The sequence below is a fragment of the Mastigoproctus giganteus genome, chromosome 12, assembly GCF_048544385.1.
Source record: "Mastigoproctus giganteus isolate SK-2022 chromosome 12, ASM4854438v1, whole genome shotgun sequence".
Classification (NCBI taxonomy): Eukaryota; Metazoa; Arthropoda; class Arachnida; order Uropygi; family Thelyphonidae; genus Mastigoproctus; species Mastigoproctus giganteus.
Genome location: NC_143586.1, coordinates 126,035,431 through 126,058,311, shown reverse-complemented (window position 1 = coordinate 126,058,311; position 22,881 = coordinate 126,035,431). Strand labels below are relative to the sequence as shown.

The 22,881-nt window shown below is 39.4% G+C and overlaps 1 protein-coding gene across 3 annotated transcripts in view; it reads left to right on the top strand.

Moving 5' to 3' along the window:
- Nucleotides 1–22,881, top strand: part of LOC150077402 (liprin-beta-1-like) — a 400,264-nt gene that overhangs the window by 166,552 nt on the left and 210,831 nt on the right. For all 3 annotated transcript variants that reach the window (XM_090386092.1, XM_090386090.1, XM_090386091.1), the window contains exon 7: nt 22,274–22,358. In XM_090386092.1, the coding sequence (XP_090242218.1) occupies nt 22,274–22,358 (85 nt within the window). The remainder of the gene's footprint in view (nt 1–22,273; nt 22,359–22,881) is intronic.

The following is a 22,881-nucleotide window of genomic DNA, read 5'->3' as shown; positions in this document are numbered from 1 at the left end:
TGCGGTCTGTATGGCACTCGTGTGTTCCCCCAGACGATCCTTAAGCCACCGCCCTGTTTCCCCCACATAACATTCTGCACAATCCGGGCAATTAATCTCATATAACCCCACTACTGGAGTCCCTTGATATGGGGTCCTTAACTTGCGACACTACTGTGTGCAAGCCAGTATACCCACTACAGGTTGGCGCAGACTAGGCAACATAAGAATAGCGTCGCTAAGGCACTATTTGATAGAATTGGAATCCACTGTAGTACCTCTGAGGAGAAAGAGAAAGAAATTTCACGTACTGCATCGGACCTCATGAAATGTGGTTACCCCCCAGAGGATCATGGATAAATATAGTAGAGGAGTGGAGTCTATCCATAGAGGATTGGCTGTTCCGGTTACCACAGCTTACATTCCCTACTATCTGGGCCTTACAGAACGCATTGCAAGAGTATTTTGGGATTATCAAGCACACTGTGTACAACTTCCAGGTCAGAGGTTGCACACAGTAGTGTCGCAAGTTAAGGACCCCATATCAAGGGACTCCAGTAGTGGGGTTATATATGAGATTAATTGCCCGGATTGTGCAGAATGTAATGTGGGGGAAACAGGGCGGTGGCTTAAGGATCGTCTGGGGGAACACACGAGTGCCATACAGACCGCAGAGTTTGGTAAGTCCACTGTTGCCGAACATTTCTGGGAAAGACAGCACCAGGTCTCCCCAGAAAATGCTGTCATCCTTGATTGGGCGCATAGGTTCTGGGACCACAAGTGGCTCGAGAGCTTGTGGATTTGCTCATCCGATAACAATACTATGAATAAGGATAGGGTGTGTGCGGCTTCACGCCCTTTTTGAGGCTATAGTCCTCTCAAAAGATGAGCGTTTCTGTTTACCACATTCCCGAGCTGCTTCCGGCTCTAGGGCACGTGTAGAAGCTTTTGTTCATGCGCCTGATCAACCACGTGTGTCGTGAAACTGATACTTAAGGATGTGCTATGCAAGTATTATTTCTTGATGAGAAAGGAGGTGGACGCCCCCGAAAACTACAATTGTATCGTTTTAACAGTTTTAATGCTTTTAATTTTATATATTTTATTTTGTATTTAGGCTTTATTCTCTATCAGTTATTGTAAATAGATTATGTTACAGTATCCTCTGTATTGTTTGTATATATACAGTATTAAATTATTTTAACTCAACGGTTGGTGTATTAATGTAATATTTTGAATATGAACTTTCCCAACCTCAGAGGCATTTTTGCAGAGACTTCCATTTGTTATTGTGGAAGTTGATAGCTTAAATAAATTTAAAGCTGAACTAGACAAACATTTGGAGTGACTGGATGGATAAAAAGGGAAGTTTTTTTTTTGGCTGATGCTGTATAAGCTTGCTTTCTTGCATCTTATGCCTCAACTAATGCTAAAATGCTAATTAGTTTAATTGGTGAGACACCAATCATGCTTCTCTCCTATTGTACCAGTGTAGTGTGTAAAAACATTAATTAAAAGTATATGTATAAGTATATGAATCACTTATAAGTTTATCAAGTGGAAATCTGCTGTACATGAATGAAAACAGTGAAAGGAGTGAAGGTGGAGTTGGGTTTCTGGTCCATAAAGATTTAAAAAACAAGATTTTAGAATTCAAAAGTACATCACCAAGGGTGCCAAGACTAATACTCAAGATTTCTAAGAGGTATAAGCTACAGGTTATAATGATTTAGGCACCAACATCGAGCCATGATGATGAAGAGGTTGAAGAAATGTACACTGAAATTGAGAGTCTTCTAGATGAGCAGAAAACCCACTACACTATTATTATTGGGTACTTCAATGCTAAGGTTGGAAAAAGACAAAACAATGCAGAAAGGAGAACTATAGGAAATTTTGGAATTGGTGAAAGAAATGAAAGAGGCGAAATACTTGTGGAATTTGCAGAATCTCAAGGATTGCCAGTACACTTTTTTCAAGAAAAGGGTGAACAGAAAGTGGACATGGAAGAGTCCAAATGGATTAACAACTAATGAATTCGACTTCATCCTCACTAACAGAAGATATATTGTGAATGATGTTACTGTCCTGAATAAGGTAAACGTTGGAAGTGATCACAGAATGGTAAGATGCACACTTGATATATATGTAGGAAAGGAAAAACTGACTTGAGTAAATAATACAAAGGTCTTTGAGATAACAGAAGAGGAGAAAAAGCAGTATTTACTGGAACTTAAGAACAGGTTTGAGCTTCTGCAGACTGCTCAGGACCAAGATATATCGATGAGTAATATTACAAATTTCTGAAAGTGATAAAGCCCAAGAAACCTATAGGGAAAAAAAAATCCAAAGAAGAAAAAATTAGTCAAGAAACACTTGATATGATGAACCGAAGGCGAAAAATGAAGAGCAAGATAAATACTAACAAGGAAAAAATTGAGTATACTGAGTTATGCAAAGCCATTAGAGACTCAGAGAGGACATAAGAAGATTTAACACAAGAAAAGTAGAACAAGCATTAAGGGAAAACAAAGGATTTAAATCAGCAGCGATGAGCAGTGATACAGAAAGACAAATGATACTGAAACTGAAGAATAGCGATGGTGTACTTATAAACAGCAGAGAAGGCATAATTCAAATAGCAGAAGACTACTATAGAGAATTATACAAGGAGCAAGGGAATGATGCCAGCAGTAGGGGAGATGGATTGCAGAGTAGCAACGCATACGACATACCTGATATTCTTGCTGATGAGGTAGAACATGCATTGAAGAAAATGAAGATTCAGAAAGTCCTGGGGGAAGATTAAGTTACTGTGGAGTTTTTAAAATTGGGAGGAAGAGATATAACACAAAAACTGGCAAGACTCTTCACAAAGGACATTAGAAAAGGTGTGACGCCTAAGCAGTGGAATAATGCAATCATAGTTTTGCTGCATAAGAAAGGAGATAAATCAGAAATTGGAAATTATAGACCAATTAGCTTGTTATCCCACATCTACAAGTTTTTCACAAGGGTCATTAATAACATACTTGATGAGAATCAACCGAAAGAGCAAGCTGGCTTTAGGACAGGATTCTCAACTATGGATCACCTTCACGTAATATCACAGCTAATGGAGAAAGCAAATGAATAAAAAACACCATTATGCCTGGCATTTGTGGATTATGAAAAGGCATTTGACTCCCTACAGCATAAGGCAATGTTTCGGGCACTGGAAAGACAAGGCATAGATACCCCACATATTATGATTTTGAAGAAAATATATGAGAGTGCTACCTCCTTCATTAGACTAGACAAAGACAGTAGCAAATTTAAAATCGAGAAAGGAGTTCAACAAGGAGACACATATCTCTGAAGCTGTTTACTGCTGCCCTTGAGGAATCTTTCAGAAGATTAGACTGGTCGCAGGAAGGAGTGAATGTGAACGGAGAGTACCTAAACTATTTACGATTTGCAGATGACATTGTGGTCATAAGCCACGATCCCAAAGAATTAGAGGAAAATCTTAATCAGTTATGCACAGTTAGTAAAGATTTTGGACTAAAGATGAATATGGCTAAAACAAAAGTAATGAAGAACAAGTATGCCACAGAAAGGGACATATTGATTGAAGAAGCAGTAATTGAAAAGGTGGAGTCATATACTTATCTGGGACAAGTTATTAGCTGTAATAATGATAAATGGCTGGAAGTCAAGAGAAGAAAAATTTTGGATGGATAGCATTCAGGAAATATAGTGACAGAGCAATATCCCAGTTTGTCTGAAACGTAAAATAATGAACCAATGTATACTCCCTACCATGACTTATGGAAGTGAAACTTGGGCACTCACGAAAAGAATGAAAGAGAAGCTGAGAACTACACAGCAAAGAATGGAACGAATTATATTTGGAATCAGACTGTTAGATAAGAGGAGAAACACATGGATTAGGCAGAAAACTCAAGTAAAGGACATTCTTATCAAAACTAAAGAACTAAAATGGTCTTGGGCAGGACACATAGCTCGAAGACATGATGACAGATGGACTAAGAAAATAACAGAATGGTACCCAAGAGGAGCTAGAAGAAAACCTGGAAGACAAAGGCGGAGATGGATAGATGAAATTCATGAGTTTTTGAGTAGTAAATGGATGGCCAGTGCTCAAAACAGAAGGAACTGGAAAGTTGCTGGAGAGGCCTTCATCCTGCAGTGGATTGAAAATGGCTGATAATGATGATGATGATGATAAATATATATATACTTATATATAGTATATATATATACTTATAATTAATGTTTTTACACACTACACTGGTACTGTAGGAGAGAAGCATGATTGGTGCCTACAATACCAGTGTAGTGTGTAAAACCATTAATTCTATTAAAATTAGATTATATTGGAATTTCAGCATTCTGTGTGGTAAAGAATTTCTTAGAATACCTTATTCCATTATCCTAGAGCCAAGCTATCTTTAAATCTTTCATCTCTAAGGTTGTAGCTTATACATTTCAATATTTTTTTTTTATGAAAACCCCAAACCACGAGAGGTATTAGAACCTATAAAACTGATTCTGTGCTTGGGTTGGAGGTTGAGAAGACGAAAGAAGATATTTATTGACATTACACTTGAACTTCTGTAGACTATAATTTTCAGGAAATATGTATGAAGGAAGGCTGTTCCAGAAAATGGCAGTTGAATGAACAAACAAGGAAGAAGAAAAGTTGGTTCTGTGAGTTTAAAGTTGGACAGTAAATGAATGTTGGCTGGTGCTGGCATGTGTTCGGACTGTTTTGAAAGAGAGAGAGAGAGTGGGAATTATAGAAACCAATTCAGAAGACAGTGCTCATGGAAGTATCGGTAGAAAAGGCATGCAGCAGAAACAGTACATCTATGAGACAGCGAGCGAAGAGGCACTGTTAGAGAGAAGTCATTAATTAATCTAATTGCATTCTTCTGAATGGAATATAGAAGCCTGAGAGAGGTTTGGAGGGCACCACCCCAGATGTGGGAACAATATTCCATGGTAGGGCAGATTTGCGGTTTGTACAGTGTGAACAGCTGTTTGAAAGAAAAGCAACACCAAGAGTGAAAGAGAAAACCAAGTTTTTTAGATGCAGAGGAAGCAATATTTGTAATGTGCTTGTGCGAAGAGAGATTAGAAGTCAGCGCAATCTCCAAAAGAGATCATTTTGCCTAGAAATCAGAGTGTCACCAAAGATATGCATAGGAGCAGAAGAATCCTTTTAGTGAGATATAAGACAAGACCGAGATTTAGAAGGATTGAAATCAAGTAAGTTGTCTTTGCCCCACTGGAGAATTACCTGGAGATTGGCATTTAAGGAATTGGCAGCGGATATTCGAGAAATTGAAGCTGATTGAGCAGGGCAAGGTTTCTCAAAATGGGAAGTGGAATGCAATGTGCTATCATCGGCAAAACTATGGATAGAAGGTCATTAATATACAAGAGGAAAAGAGTGGGGGAAAGAACTGAACCTTGGGGGACACCGGTATTAGTGGAGAAGTTAGAAGACAGAGAGCCATCTACCTTCACCCTCAGTGAGCGATCAGCGAGAAAACTGGATAACCAATTACTAAAAATAGTTGGCAAATCATAAGATGGAAGCTTGTTTAGAAGACCTTTATGCCAAACACGATCAGAAGCCTTTGAGATGTCAAGAGCAACTGCTTGTGTTTCACCAAACTTTTCCATTTAATTTGTCCATAAATGGGTAACATAAGCCAGAATATCACCAGCGGATCAGCACTGACGGAATCCATACTGGTGATCGTTGATCAGACGGAAGGTTTCTACGTATTTTAAGAGTTGGTGGTTAATTGATTTCTCCATTATTTTAGAAAGACTAGAAGTGATTGCAATGGGACGATAATTGGCTGGGAGGAATCTGTCACCCCTTTTAGGAACTGGCTGGATATGAGCAAATTTCCAAGTAGAAGGATAAACACCTTTGGAATAAGAAAGTGAAAAAAGGCGGCAAAGAACAGGAGTAAGTTCAGGACTATAGGTTTTGAGAACAAGTGGAGAAATGTCATCAGGACCTGGAGCTTTCTTAGCATCAAGATTCGTCAAAATCCTTCTGACACCCTTTTGACGGAAGACAAAGGAGGCATTGAATGGAGCCTGTTGGGAATGGTGGGAGGTGTTTTACTAAGATCATTACATGAGTTAGAAGAAAAATGGGATGCTAGCAGGTCAGCTTTCTCCTTGGCTAAAGTGACAACAGAACCAACTGGTTTTGACAGAGGAGGGAGCAGAGATGGGCAAAAGTTGCAGCCAATAGCTTTTGCAAGAGACCAGAATGCTCGGCTACCGTTAGGGCAAGAAGCAAATTTTCTTCTCTTAGCCTGTTCAAAATCTAGTTTGGACTAATTAATAACTGCTTTACAATTGTTGCAAGCTTTGGTGTAGGCAGAAAAAGAAACTGAAGATTTGGAAACAAGTCCATTACGATATGCAACGTTCTTCTCTTGAACAGCCTTAGCACATTTATTGGAAAACCAAGGTTTAGATAAAGGACGAGATTTTAAAGTGGAGTGTGGGATAAAGAATTCCATTCCTACAAGAATAATTTCACTGACAGAATCTGAGAAAACGCTGACATCAGAAGTTTTGAAACGGTAATCCGACCAAGGAAAAGAAGAAAAGAAATCTCACAGGTCATCCCATTTTGCATTCTTGTAATGACAGTCGATATGAGGTTGGGTATAGCCATCAGATAAAGGCTCCATTTTAGAAGAGATAATAACCAAGTTGTGATCTTAGGTACCTAGGATAGGTGGAATAGGACCAGGGTATGTCTGCCAGGGGCAAAGGTTGATGACCTTTGTGTCGAAGGCTTAGTGTCGAAGTGTGCAGATGATACAAAGTTGGCAGGGTTGTTAATGACAATAATGGCAGTGTGCTACTGCAACAGGATCTAGATAATTTGGGCAGATGGGCTGAGAAGTGGCAACTGAAGTTTAACCTTGACAAATGCAAAGTACTGCATATGGGTAGAAGTAACCCCAGAGAAACGTACCAACTGTGTGGTCCTACACTTAAGGTGGTAGAAAATGAAAAAGACCTGGGAGTAATTGTGCAGTCAGATATGAAGTTTTCTGAGCAATGCAGACAGGCTGCCAGGGCAGGTCATGGGGTTTTGTAAATGATATATAGGAATTTTGCTAGCAGGGAAAAGGTGATTATCCCTCTGTATAAGGCAATGGTCAGGCCACGCCTTGAGTACTGCGTACAGGTCTGGAGGCCTCATTTTAGGAAGGATGTAGATTTACTTGAGCATGTACAGAGAAGGGCAACAAGATTGGTGAGGGGAATTAAAGGATCCTCTTACCAAGAGAGGCTTAAATTCTGCAAATTGCAGTTGCTGAAGACTAGGCACCTGCGCGGTGATCTGATTGAGGTGTATAAGGCCTTGAATGGGTTGAGCACGCTGAATTCTGATGAATCCTGAATTCTGATGAATCCTTCCACTTGTTCAGATTACGAACCTAAGGGGGCATAAATTCAAATTAAGAAAAGACAGATGTAGGTTAGATGTGCGGAAATTTGCCTTTAGCCAGTGGTTGGTTAATTGCTGGAACAAACTTCCATCTGTCGTTGTGGAAGTTGATAGGTTGAATAAATTTAAGGAGGAACTGGACAGGCATTTGGAGGGAATGGTGTGATTTTTTTTTTTTTTTTTTTGGCTGATGCTGCATAAGCTCATACACTTGCTTTCTTGCGTCAAATGCCACTGCTACTACTACTACTACATCTTGAAACAGGCCTATGGGGCTGGGAATTTCCATACTATAATAATTAATGATAGACACCAGCCAGGAATTAAACTAAAAATTTACTATACAATGAAATAATATACAATGAAATATGATGCAAATAAAATAAAACACTGATTAAATTATAGTTAAAATATAGTTAAAAACAATAAAATTAATTAAAATAAACTAGGTTAAAAGCGATAAAACATACAATCTGGAGCTTTCGGAGAACTGCCGTCTCCTTCTTCAGCATACTACCAGTGCTACAACACATCCTTAAGTAGCCGGTCCATGGCACTCATGCACGTGATCATCAGACACATGATCTACATTCTCCATGCGCGTATCGGAAATGGAAGTGGCTCGGGAGCGTGTCAAACAGAAACGGTCATCCCTTCTGAGGACAACTGCCTCAAACAGGGGGTGTAAACGGATCCCCCTGTCCCTATTAATAGTATTGTGACTGGATGAACCGATTCGCAAGCTCTCGAGCCACTTGCGTTCCCAAAATCCATGGGCGCGGTCGGTAATGACCGCGTCTTCAGGGGAGATCCGATGCTGCTTTTCCCAGAAATGCTCTGCCACAGCAGACCTCGCATAGTTAGCAGTCTTGATAGCGGTCGTGTGTTCCCCCAGACGGTCCTTTAAACGTCGGCCCGTTTCCCCCACATAACACTCCTCACAATCCGGGCACTTAATCTCGTAGACCACATTGCTAGTATGGTCCTGGGCTACGGGATCTTTAACTTGGGATATCACTGTGTGCAACCTCCGACCCGGAAGTTGCACACAGCGAGTCTGGCACTCCCGCAATGCCCGTACAATACGTTCTGAAAGGCCCGGATAGTAAGGAATGTATGCAGTAGCCACAGGGGCAGGCCACTCCCTACGATTGGACTCAACCCTATGAATATATTTGTCCAAGACCCTCTGGGGGTATCCACATTTCCTGAGGTCTGCCGTGACTTTGCAAATTTCTATTTCCTTTTCTTCAGGGGTACTACAGTGGGTCCCCACCCTATTCAACAATGCCCTGGCTACACTGTTCTTATGATGACAAGCCTGTGCTGAGCTATAATGAACAAATTGGCCACGGCACATAGGCTTTCTATAGATCGTTGTTTTTAATCTAGATCCATCTCTGCTCACCAAGACATCCAGAAACGGGAGGGACCCAGCTTCTTCCACCTCCGAGGTAAATTGTATAAATGTGGAAAAGCTGTTGAGCATATTGAGCACCTCATCTTCCTTTCCCTTTTTTAAAATAGTGAAGGTATCGTCCACATATCTCCTCCACTCGCGCATGGGGAAATTCAACTGATGAAACACCCTAGTTTCCAGTTCCTCCATTGCCAAATTGGCCACAATGGCACTGATGGGGGAACCCATGGCCGTGCCATGGACCTGCTTATACATAACTTTTTGAAACACCATGGTAGTGCTTGCGAGGCAAAATTCCACACCTTTACAAATATCATCAATGCTTAGTAAAGATCTAGCACTAAAGCAATCATCTCGTTCCAAGGCCGATCTTACACAATGCACCCCATGTTCAATGGGGATACATGTGAACAAGGATACCACATCAAACGAAATCATGAGTTCGTCTTCACCTATAGATTGGCTTCTTATAAAGTTCACAAATTCCTTGCTGTTTCTGATTACTAAACTGGAGCGTCCCACTATAGGAGAGATGACTCCAGCTAAAAATCCAGCTAAAGCATAAGTGGGACTACCCACAAATGATACTATAGGTCTCAACAATACCTTCACTATTTTAAAAAAGGGAAAGGAAGATGAGGTGCTCAATATGCTCAACAGCTTTTCCACATTTATACAATTTACCTCGGAGGTGGAAGAAGCTGGGTCCCTCCCGTTTCTGGATGTCTTGGTGAGCAGAGATGGATCTAGATTAAAAACAACGATCTATAGAAAGCCTATGTGCCGTGGCCAATTTGTTCATTATAGCTCAGCACAGGCTTGTCATCATAAGAACAGTGTAGCCAGGGCATTGTTGAATAGGGTGGGGACCCACTGTAGTACCCCTGAAGAAAAGGAAATAGAAATTTGCAAAGTCACGGCAGACCTCAGGAAATGTGGATACCCCCAGAGGGTCTTGGACAAATATATTCATAGGGTTGAGTCCAATCGTAGGGAGTGGCCTGCCCCTGTGGCTACTGCATACATTCCTTACTATCCGGGCCTTTCAGAACGTATTGTACGGGCAAAATGCGGGAGTGCCAGACTCGCTGTGTGCAACTTCCGGGTCGGAGGTTGCACACAGTGATATCCCAAGTTAAAGATCCCGTAGCCCAGGACCATACTAGCAATGTGGTCTACGAGATTAAGTGCCCGGATTGTGAGGAGTGTTATGTGGGGGAAACGGGCCGACGTTTAAAGGACCGTCTGGGGGAACACACGACCGCTATCAAGACTGCTAACTATGCGAGGTCTGCTGTGGCAGAGCATTTCTGGGAAAAGCAGCATCGGATCTCCCCTGAAGACGCGGTCATTACCGACCGCGCCCATGGATTTTGGGAACGCAAGTGGCTCGAGAGCTTGCGAATCGGTTCATCCAGTCACAATACTATTAATAGGGACAGGGGGATCCGTTTACACCCCCTGTTTGAGGCAGTTGTCCTCAGAAGGGATGACCGTTTCTGTTTGACACGCTCCCGAGCCACTTCCATTTCCGATACGCGCATGGAGAATGTAGATCATGTGTCTGATGATCACGTGCATGAGTGCCATGGACCGGCTACTTAAGGATGTGTTGTAGCACTGGTAGTATGCTGAAGAAGGAGACGGCAGTTCTCCGAAAGCTCCAGATTGTATGTTTTATCGCTTTTAACCTAGTTTATTTTAATTAATTTTATTGTTTTTAACTATATTTTAACTATAATTTAATCAGTGTTTTATTTTATTTGCATCATATTTCATTGTATATTATTTCATTGTATAGTAAATTTTTAGTTTAATTCCTGGCTGGTGTCTATCATTAATTATTATAGTACTACTACTACTACTACTACTACTACCTTGTAGAACGGATATCATATTTTAAGGGCACAAATGGTAATATTGTTGCACACATTGGCACTAATGATATTAACAGTAGTAGAACAGTGGAAGTACAGGTCACTGTTGAAAAAAAGCAGTGAATTAGGGTTGAAATTGAAAGTGCCTGCAATTCTGCTCAGACACAATAGGATGGAGTATATGATGAGAACCTTGTCGATCAATTCGGCCCTGGAAAGATTGTGCAAGGCTCAAGGGTAGAATTTTTCCCAGCCTGGTCTGTACTTGTTAACAGGAGAGACTGCTTCTACAGGGATGGGATACACTTAAATAGAAAGGGTGCAAGAATATTTGCTGATGCTGTCGAGGTAGCGTTAGGTGGATTGGAAAACTGCTAGCTTCTAGGGAAACAAGGTCTAATAGATTAACAGTAGCCACTGGCAGAGATGAAAGTGATTCTTGCACTGCTTCTATTGAAATGAGCTGCAGCCTGGAAAACAAGATGCAGGGGATTTCAGAGACTGCTGGGAGTCATTGTGGTACAAGTAAATGCATGGGTTGTGTTAGGGTAGCTAAGAATAGGAACAGGTGCATATACTTGCCTATAGAACAATGCTGGGAGTTTGGTAAATAAATTTGATGAATTTGAAGTATTGCTCAAAACATCAAAGGCAGATATTGTTGGGATATCAGAGACATGGTGTCACACAGATATAAGGAATGCAGAACTGGAATTTGGGGAGTACAATGTGTACAGAAAGGATAGACAGGATAGGAAGGGAGGAGGGGTTATGCTATTAGTTAAGAAATACATAAAATGCAAGGAAGTGAAGCCAGTCAACATCGCTGGACAGTGCAGTGATGAGTCAGTTTGGTGTGACATAAGCATTAGGAGATCAAAATTAAGAGTAGCAATGTGTTATAGGCTGAATGACTGTTATAAGTATAATAAGAAACTGTACTGGGAAATAGAGTGGGCCAGTAAATCAGAGAGTCTTATAATGGGGGATTTTAGTTTCCTGGATATTGACTGGAATTTGTGGGTTGGTCACTCACACAATAGCAAGGCTTTTGTGTATTTATTGGATGATTGTTTTCTACATCAGCATGTTCGGGAGGCAACTAGAAGGAGTAATACTCTTGATCTGATTATCAGTAGTGATTCTTCATGCATTAAGAATCTGCAGAACCACTAGGTGGCAGTGATCACAGTGTGCTGAAATGGGATTTACTCAAAGAGGTAACTACCATCAGGGGATAAAGGGAAGGGATTTTGCTTTCGTAAAGGTGACTACGTTGGTCTGAGATCGTATTTAAATTCTATACGGTGGGACCAACTGATGATGTTAACAACAGCAAAGTCAAAGAACTAATCTTGGAAGCTACTAGACTTTATATACCAACTAAGAAATATTGTTCAAGGTTTAAGGCTAAATGGATGCCAGATGAACTAATGAGACATGTGGCAGAGAAAAAATATGCATGGGATACATATAAATTAATGGGTGACATGGAAGCCTATGATTGATATAAGCTGGTATATAACGAAGTCACAAAGGAGATTAGGCAGGCAAAGGCAGATTATGAGAAATCTTTGATAAAAGATGCAAAAAAAACAGCAAAGAGTTCCTTACATATTTAACTCTAGAAGGAAAGGGATGAATCAGATTGGTCCACTGGATATTAATGGTTCACCTGTTGATGATCCTGCTGAGGTGGCTAAAAAACTAAATGAGTATTTTGCATCTACATTCACACATGAGGAGTTATTCAGCGAGGGGAATGTCAGAGGTGTATTTAACTCTGGCAGTAATATAGATAATCTTGTAATAACTGAGAGTAAAGTGGAGGAGAAATTGTTGAAGATAAACACAAGAAAGGCACCCGGGGTGGATGGGATCTATCCAGTTATATTAAAGGAGGCAGCAAAGGAAGTAAACAAACCATTAGTCATAATTATGAGAGCTTCCTTGGACTCAGGGGAGGTACCCATAGACTGGAAATGTGCCAATGTGACCCCAATTCACAAAGGAGGATCAAAGGCTGACACAAGTAATTATAGACCTGTGAGCTTAACTTCTGTTCCAGGAAAATTAATGGAGGCACTGGTTAATGAAGCACTGCAGGATCATCTAGACAAGACTTCAGTTATAGCTCGGACACAGCATGGTTTTGTTAAGGGAAAGTCTTGCCTGGCCAATTTGATTGGATACTATGTGGTTCTCTCAAAGGAACTGGATGCAGGGAAAAACTTTTATATCATATATTTGGATCTTAGAGAGGCTTTTGATACTTTTGCTCATGGAAGACTGCTGAACAGATTGGAGCAGTGTGGCATTGGAAGCAAATTGCTGCTATGGATAAAGGGATGGTTGAGTTGGAGAAGACAGAGTGGTAATCAGTGGACACTACTCTTCATGGACTAATGTTATTAGTGGATTTCCTTTGGGTTCAGTGTTGGGTCCATTGTTGTTTTCTGTATTTATAAATGATATTGATGATGGTATATCAAGCTTAATGTCCAAGTTTGCAGATGATACGAAGGTTGGCACGGTTGTTAAGTACACTAATGATAGTATGTTGCTGCAACAGGATCTAGAAAGGTTTAGCAGATTGGCTGAGAGGTGGCAAATGAAGTTTAACATTGACAAATGTAAAGTACTACATATGGGAAGCAGTAACTTCAGAGCAACGTACCAACTCTGTTTATGGTTAGGATTTTCCAGACACTGACTGTGGTGGAGAACGAAAAGGACCTGGGGGTAATTGTGCTCGCAGATATGTTAGTTCCAATGATCTCATTGGAACTGACAATGTATGGGAGAGAAATATGTATTTTGGGAATATATGCCCCGACTAATAACACCGCCGATACCTTGAAGGATGAATTTTGGTAGGATCCGAGAGAACTAATAGAAAAAATCCCTAAGAACAAAGAGATATTTCTAATGGGAAATTTCAATGCAAGAGTAGGAACTGAACAAAATACCAAAGTTATTTGAATTATTTGGAGAGAAAGAGCGGAACAACAATGGAGGTAGACTATGCGGTCTTTGTGAACAGTTTGACTTGAGAATAAACAACACATTTTTCCAACACAAGGATACCCATAAATATACTTGTAGACAGGAGACAAGCCAAATTAGATCAGTTATAGATTATATTATTTTAAAACATTCAGGGACATATGTATTGAAAGATGTCAGAGTGTATAGAGGAGCCGAATGCGGATCTGGCCATTTTCTTGTTAAAACAACAATTTGGTGGATCTGGATTAAGAAAATATGTGTGGACAACCAAGAATGCAGGGAAGGAGAAAGGTTACATGTGGATCAATTTAACGTTGACCTACTCCAGGACGACAGCATCAGAAACAACTTCACCCAAAGACTGAATGCTGCAATTAACATAGAGATAAAAGGTAATACTGAAGAAATCTACGAATATTTAAAAAATACTGTTAAAAAAATAGCTCATGAAATTCTAGGCAAAAAGAAGAGCCAAGGACCAAAAAAGATCTGGATTACAGAGAAAGTAAGAGCTGCTGTAGTGGAAAAGAAACCTGCATATCAGAGATGGCTGGGTGATAGGAATTATGCATATAGGAACATTTATGTTGAAAAGAAGAAAATAGCCAATTGGTTGGTAGCAGAAGTGAAAAATGAAGAATGGGAAAGAAAATGTGCAACTATTAATAGCAAATTGGGCTTCAAGCAATCAGTGGAATCGTAGAAGGTCTTTAAAGACTTGAAAAAATAGAATAAACACAACGCTGATTTGCAATTAATTCCTTGGAAAGACTTTTGACTGCTGAACAAATTGGAGCAGTGTGGCATTGGAGGCAAATTGCTGCTATGGATAAAGGGACAACCTATGAAGGACTTTTAAAAGAAGACCGGAAAGACAATGGAGGATTTTGGTGTAGAAGACTCGAGCTTAAAATTTTCTCTTAGGGAAGTGGAACTCCTGCTAAAGGAAGGAAGGAATGGCAAATCACCTGGACCTGGAGGAGTTTACATGGAACTTCTGAAATATGGAGGAAGATGAGTGGCTGTTCTGATACAAAAACTGTTAAATAGTATACTGAGAGTAGAAGAAATACTGAAAGAAATGATAACAGGATATATTACATCAATTTATAAGAAGGGCGATCGAAAAAGCTGTTCAAATTACAGAGGATTATGCTTATTGAACCCATTGTTAAAGATACTTGGAAAATGGATCAGGAACAATTTAGAAGCCCGAATTGAGCTATCAGAAGAACAAAGTGATTTTTCAGCCTGGAGGTCATGTATAGACCATATCTCAACAGTACGACAGATACTTGAAAAATGCCAATCAAAAGGAAAAAAATCGTTTTGGTTTTCATTGACCTTGAAAAGGCATATGACAGTGTTCCAAGAAAACTCTTATGGGAAGCACTGAAAGAGGCAAATATTGATGAACAACTGATTAACATTATTAAGGCAATTTACAGGAATAATAGATGCAGAATTAAAGTGGGATCAGCTTTGTCACCTGAATTCCACACTTCAAAAGACTCATTACAAGGTTGTTGCATGTCACCAACACTTTTCAAAATTTATATCAACATCTGCCTAAGATCCTGGTCAAAAAAATGCGATAAAATGGGATTGCCGATTAACAAGAACACCTATATTCACAATTTACTTTTTACAGACGATCAGGTGGTGATAGCACAAGATTTAGAAGATGCAAAGTATGCATGTCGTCAATTGTTTGAGGAATACAAACAATGGGGTCTAAAAATCAATTTTAGCAAGACTGAAATGTTGTCTTCAGGACACGTTCTAAATATTGTAGATAGATTTAAAATCAAACAAGCCGATAAATTCAAATATTTGGGATTAATCTTACAAAGTGATGGATCATCCCAAGCAGAGATCAATAAGAGAATTGCAGATGGCAAAAAGGCTATCAGCATGTTAAACTCTGTTCTGTGGAGCAAAAATATCCTAAATAAAACAAAGAAACTTATACAGTCGATTCAGGGTTATTTGGGACACATCAGGACTAGTGCATTTTGGCCTGATTAAGCGGCTGCCCCAATTATCCGAAGTTTCATGTAAATAGTTAAAAATACAATGCCCCCTCCCTTTACAATTGGTTCACTGAACAATCAAATCACGTTACGATGGAGTCACCATTGTAAAGTACCTTTCACTATACGATGTGTAATAAGTGCCGGTCATTGTGAATCACGTTTGTGAATTGAATTTTAATTCAATTAAACCGCGATTCTAATTAGCAAAAATAGGAGGAATATTATCCACAGACTATAAAAGTAAAGATATATTAAGTACAAATTTACCCTTCATTACCTTACCAATTAAAAAATTGAATGATACGTGAAATTCGGAAGAATATACATGATAATCGGAAGAATTAATACGTACTGTAATATGTACATACTAACTAAACTAGTTGACATTTCTGTTCACTGTCATTTGTGGGTTGGAGTTAAAATTTAAAACAGTAAAAAGATAAGCAATCAATAACAAAGAACACGGCACACAATTTGCAAGTAACACAATATGCGCAAGTGAGAACGGAGTAACAAATTACGAAGCTTTAAAAATAGGAATGAAGAGAAGATTCTGAAAATTATTTTTTTTATATGATTGAAGATTCCATGGAAGTGTAAACACATTTTACCATAATAACCCACAGAATTCCAGCTGTCGGTATTAGTGCATATTCAATAAGATCAAGTTTACTATCAGTTTATGTTAGATTTCACTAACACAAAAGCCCAATAAACAGGTGACTGCTAATTGTTTTTATTGTTTTATGGTTGTGACCTCCAGAAATCCGACCAAACTACGTGTACGGTCGGAGACAATTGTACGGTAATCTTCAGTGCTGCAGTATCCTGCCCCAATTAAACGGCATTTTGTCCCAATTAAGCAAAGTAAACCCTGGCTATTTTCTCGATTGGGTTCTGTTTTTTAAGATTTGTCCCAAATAAACGGCTGCCCTGATTACCCGGTGGCCCAAATAACCGGAATCCACTGTATTTCAAACAGTTGTACAAAGTCTTCTGTTGTATGGAGCAGAAACCTGGACATTGAATAGGCGAACAGAAAACAAATTGCTCTCCACAGAAATGGATTTTTGAGGACGCTCAGCAGGAACTTCTAGAAGAGGCAGAAAATGGAATGAAGACATAAGGGAAAAAAATGGAAGTGAAAAACACTATTATTGACACCATCAAAGAAAAGCGTTTAACATGGTATGGACATGTAAAACGGATGCAAGAAAACAGATATCCAAAGGCTATCTTGGAATGGATACCTCCTAGAAGAAGCAGAAGAGGAAGACCTAGGAGGATATGGATGGTGATTGATTGATTGAGTTTTTTATTGGCGCATCAGCAGCTATGGCTATAATGCGCCAAACCCTTGTCATAAGAAATAAATACTTTCAGTGACCTACCGAATTAGGTCACTACGTCAGATTATAGAAACAAGTATAAGCTGTAACAGATCAAGTAACAGTAGTAAATCTTAAAATAATAAGATTTAAATATGAGTAAAAAGGTTTACTAATTTTAGAAAATTAAAAACAGTAGACACATGGTCATTGTCAGATAAAATCTGACTGAGTGTATACGGCTCAGTCAGATATGGATGGATGGAGTACGGGAGTGCATGACAGCCCGAGGCTTAACCTACCAAGACACCCAGAACCTCACTTTATGGTGGCGCCTCCATAGCCAGGTGGGCAGGAGCAGCAGTGCGTAGCACATGCTTCTTGATTAGACAGGGGTTCAAGCCCATGACCACCAAATACAGAAAGGTCAGGGAATGACCCATGCATATCCCCAGAGCAATATGTCTTTAGTTGCTAATGCTCCTAAAAACCAAATAACAACAACAATAACAACAGCACTTTATGGAGGGAAAAAATTCCTAACAAGAAATAACTTGTAGGCTGAGGAAACCCATTGTAAATGGAAACACTCCTCTTGAAGAAGAAGATATGAAGGTTTCCGAGCAGTGCAGACAGTCTGCAAGAGTAGCTCATGGTGTCTTGTCAATGATATACAGGAATTTTTCTAGCAGGGATAAGGAGGTGATTATCCCCTTGTATAAGGCAATGGTCAGGCCACACCTTGAGTACTGTATACAGGTCTGGAGGCCTCATTTTAAGAAGGATGTAGAGCTGTTGGAATGAGTAAGGAAAAGGGTAACAAGATTAGTGAATTAGTATTAGTATTAGTAACGGCCGCTTGGTGCAAGAAAGCCCATGGCTTATGCTGCACCAGCCAAAAAAAAAAAAAAAAAAAAAAAAAATCCGAACAAAACAATGATAAAAACAAAAAATAAATGAAATAAATAACTAAATGATAATAATTAATAAATAATAAAAAATAAATAAAAAGGAAATTAAACCTATCATCCTATGCGCTTCCCTTACCCGAAAGTACTATCCAGATGACCTTTGAATTTCCCCAAACTGTTGGCCTCTACCACCCATGAAGGCAACTTATTTCAGTAATTTATAACTCGCTGGCTAAAATAAAACTTCCTGCAGTCCAATCTAAACAATTCCCCCCCCGTAACTTGAATTTATGTCCCCTAGTTCTAGCATCATTTATAATCTTGAAAATGTTGTCCTCATTCATTTTACTGATGCCTCTCAGAGCCTTAAACACCTCAATAAAATCTCCTCTAAGGTGTCTAGTTTCCAAACTCTGCAACCCACATATTCAAAGTCTTTCTTCATAAGGACGCCCTTTTGCCGATCTCACCAGGCGAGTTACCCTTTCAAGAAGCTCGATATCTTTCTTTAGGTGCGGTCTCCATACTTGAACACAGTATTCCAAGTGTGGTCTAACATAAGCCTTATATAATGGGATTATCACGTCCCTATCTCTACTTGCAAAAGTTCGATAGATCATCGATAGGACACCATGGGCCTTCCTTGCAACCTGTTTACAATGCTCAGAGAATTTCATGTCTGACCGTATCGTAACACCAAAGTCCCTTTCCTCCAGTACTGGGTTTAGTTGAACTCCACCAAGTGAATAAGTTTTTTTGGGATTACTGTTTCCCAGGTGTAATACCTTACACTTTGTTGGATTAAAGCACAGCTGCCATTTTTCTGACCATTCCTGAAGTCTATCTAGGTCTCTCTGAAGAAGCTCAGCTTGACAGTGGTCATTAATTACGCTACCAATTTTAACATCATCTGCAAATTTAGACATCACGCCTTCTATCCCTTCATCAATGTCGTTTATGAAAATTAAAAACAACAGTGGTCCTAATACTGATCCTTGGGGAACCCCACTTCTTACATCAACCCAATTTGAGGAATAGCCATTTATCACAACGCTCTGCCTCCTGCCCTGAAGCCATCCTTCTATCCATCTAAGGATTTTCCAAGTGATTCCAACCTGTTCCAGCTTATAAAGCAACTGCTCATGTGGGACTGAGTCAAAAGCTTTGCTGAAATCTAAATAAACAGTGTCGAAATTATTCCCTAAATCCAGCTCGTGAGTGACCCTTTCGAAATAGTGAATCAGATTTGTTAAACATGATTTTCCTTTTACAAAACCATGCTGAGTATCCTTGAGAATTTCAATTCGATCCAAATGATCCTGAATTCCACCCTTGATCATTGCCTCCACGATTTTCCCTACTACTAAAGTCAGCCTGACAGGTCGATAATTTTCAACTTCACTTTTAGAGCCACCCTTATGTATGGGAGATACATTTGCACTTTTCCAATCCAAGGGAATCTCCCCAGAGTCTAGTGATGCTCGCATAATTAGCCTCAATGGTTCAATGCACTCGCTTGCCGCCTCTCTTAAGATTATAGGGTATATTCAATCAACTCCAGGAGCCTTACTGGTCTGTAGCCTTGAAAGTTTTTTCATTAAATAATCTTGTGAAATTTCAATATCATTAATTACATATTTTTTAACTTCGCTCCCACAATTTCCCATTGCCACAAAAGGCTTTTCATTTGTAAATATCGATGCAAAATAACTGTTGAGTTCATCTGTAACGGCAGCTGGTGTATTTATTACTATCCCCTTTCCCTTATGTAAAGGCCCAATCTGGTTTGTCCTGCTCTTCTTGGCATTTATATATGTGAAGAATTCTTTATCCCCTCCCTCTTTGCTCTGTTTGCTAGTGATTTAAAAAAAAAATGCCTTTTCCTGTCGAACCTTTTCTGTGGCGCTATTACACATCACCTTGTAGCTGTTATAGGCTTCAGTACTTTTTATTACTCTGTAACCTTTCCATGCCACCTTTTTCTGCTCAAGTAATGTGGAAACTTCACTATTCAATGGAACCAGGGGTTGCTCTTACGAAGAAAGGTTTAAATTTTACAAATTACTGTGTCTAGAATCTAGGCACCTGCAAGGTGATCTGATTGAAGTATATAAAGCCTTGAATGGTTTGAGCATGCTCAGTGCTGATGGGATTCTTTCTCTTGCTCAGAATAATCACCTGAGAGGGCATAAATTCAAATTGAGGAAAGGCAGATGTAGGATAGATGTGCAGAAGTTTGGTGGAACAGACTTCCATCCCCTGTTGTGGAAGTTGATAGCCTAAATAAATTTAAGGCTCAGCTGGACAGGTATTTCGAATGAATGGAGGGAGTGAAGTGGAAGTTTTTTGTTTTTTTTTTTGGCTGATGCTGCATAAGCTTGCTTTCTTGCATCGTATGCCTCTACTAATGCTAATGCCTTAAGGACGACTCACTTCGAGATAAAGATCAAGCTTGTTAACTGTATGATTAGGATTGTCCAGTATTCTTGTAGGTAAATGAACAATCTGTGCAAGGTCATTAGTAATTGCAAAAGCCTCAGCATCTCGAGCAGCTTGGTCAGTGTGACTAAAAAACAGAAGCCAGCTGGAGTTGCAAACATTAAAATCACCAAGGAAAATTACCACACTGTTAGGAAAGTTGGCCTGGAGAAAGTCAAGTTGCAGAGAGAGGAAGTCAAAGAGCTCCAAGTGATTAGTGGAGTTGGGAGAACAGTAGAGACAACAGATAAATTTGACACAATGGGGTAGAGAGATTTTGAGCCACAGAAGATCGAAAAGAGGAGATTCCAAATTACCAAGTCTCTGACAAGGGATATCGGAATGGACATATGCACAAGTACCACTTTTGAGGTGAAAGGAATCATACAGTGATTAATTTGGGCAACTGAGATGAGCAGGCTGAATCAACCGATAACTGAGATTCTGTTAGAAAAAGTACATAGGGTTTGGCAGACTGCAGGTGAAAATGGACATCGTTGAGATTAGAATTGAGACCATGTATATTTGTGAAATGAACTATGAAGTGTTTGGGAGGTTTAGATCTTTTCACAGATAAGCTTATTCTATTAGTTTCACAATTCATGGTGTATTCAATAGCAAGAAAAAGTGGGGGGGACATGTTGTATGAAGTAATGGAATTTTTGGCTATGGCTTACATGTGGTAAGAATATACCCAGATCTTTGACATAACGTGGCTTTGACAATGTTTCCCCTCATACACACTACTCAGACTCACTCCAGTCACTATCTGGCAGAGTAGAGGTAGCAAGATTATATACTAGCTGATCCTGAAATATCCTAAAGAGTTACGAATAGGTTCAGTCCGGTGTACTAACTAGCTGCCAGCCTGCGAACACTGTTTTAGTGCTGTGCCATCAAAATGTAAGGAAGATTGGATCTCGCCATGATGTTCATCATGACCTCAAAAGTCATCCTGCATGTGATGGAAGAGATGGAGAAGTGTTGATCGGAAATTAGATCTGAAGACTAAACATGGATTCCACCACTTTAAGCCTCCAATAAGCAAAGTGGTGGTATTGCCCCAGTTGATGAGAGTTATCTATCACTTATTGCCTGGTAACACAGAGGAGCAACATTCCTCCATGTGGTGTGGGTGACACACCTCAACCCTACTTACGTTGATTTACACCTGGGTGGTCACCCACAGTGTGTTTGTGCAATGAGGTTATACCCAGGATTACTAACAGTCCCACCATCATGAAGGTGCAAGCAGACAATTTGGCTGTCACAGACTGTCACCATCCGGACTTCACCAAAATTGGGTCCGCTTGACACCCAAATATCAGTTCCATCAGTGTTTTAGACTCCCAGGTAGTAAGTTCAGCTTGTCTGGCATATCTGAGAGAATGTCTGTGACTAAAGGACCAAATTATAGTACTTTATACAAATAACCTAATTTTGATGCTGATATCTGCTTGTAGAAAACTACACAGGTGCTGCTCTCTCCTTATAAATGCTGATAGCCTTATAACTAATATTATGTAACTCACTTTCAGCCATATACATTATTATTTTTTTTTCATCCATTGGAATCTGGACTAATATTGTTATCTTAACCTGATGTTTTAAATAAATTTACTCAGCATTCTCTCTACTTTGATATTCCATAACTGTAATTTTGTTTTGGCTGTTTAAGTGTAATTGTCTTTCTACACTTTGTATTATTTTAAATATATTTTTGTTTTTTATCAGGAAAAGAAAATTGAGGAGATGAAAGCTTTAATCAATAAATATAAAAAACTTCAAGATTTTGTTTTGTCAGGTCAAAGTAAGAGAGGTACGTATGAAGGATTAGGTGTCTATAATTATTTTAGTGAGAGTTTTACTGAAAGTGTATCCTGTTTTTGTAGTTTTGGGTAACATAGTATTAGTATTATTAGTATTAGTGGTGACAAATTATGCAAGAAAGTAAGCTTATGCAGCATCAGCCAAAAAAAACTCTACTTCTCACATTACCTATTAGACTCCTATAAAAATTTGTCTACTACCTCCTTAAATTTAATCAAACTACCCACTTACACAGCACCAGATAAGTTATTCCAACAATCCAACTACCCTTTAGCTGAAAGCAACAAATTTCCGCAGATCTATCTCCAACTATCCTTCAATTTAAAATTATGCTCCCTCGTGTGTGTCATTCGAGAAGAGCAAGGATGCAATCAGCATTTAATTTACTCAATCCATTAAAACCTTAAAAATTTCAATGAGATCTTCTCGCATATACTAGCATCCAGATGCTGCTCTCTGTTTCCCCCTCACTAAGTTGCATATGAAATGTGAGGCAATGCATCCATTTCACA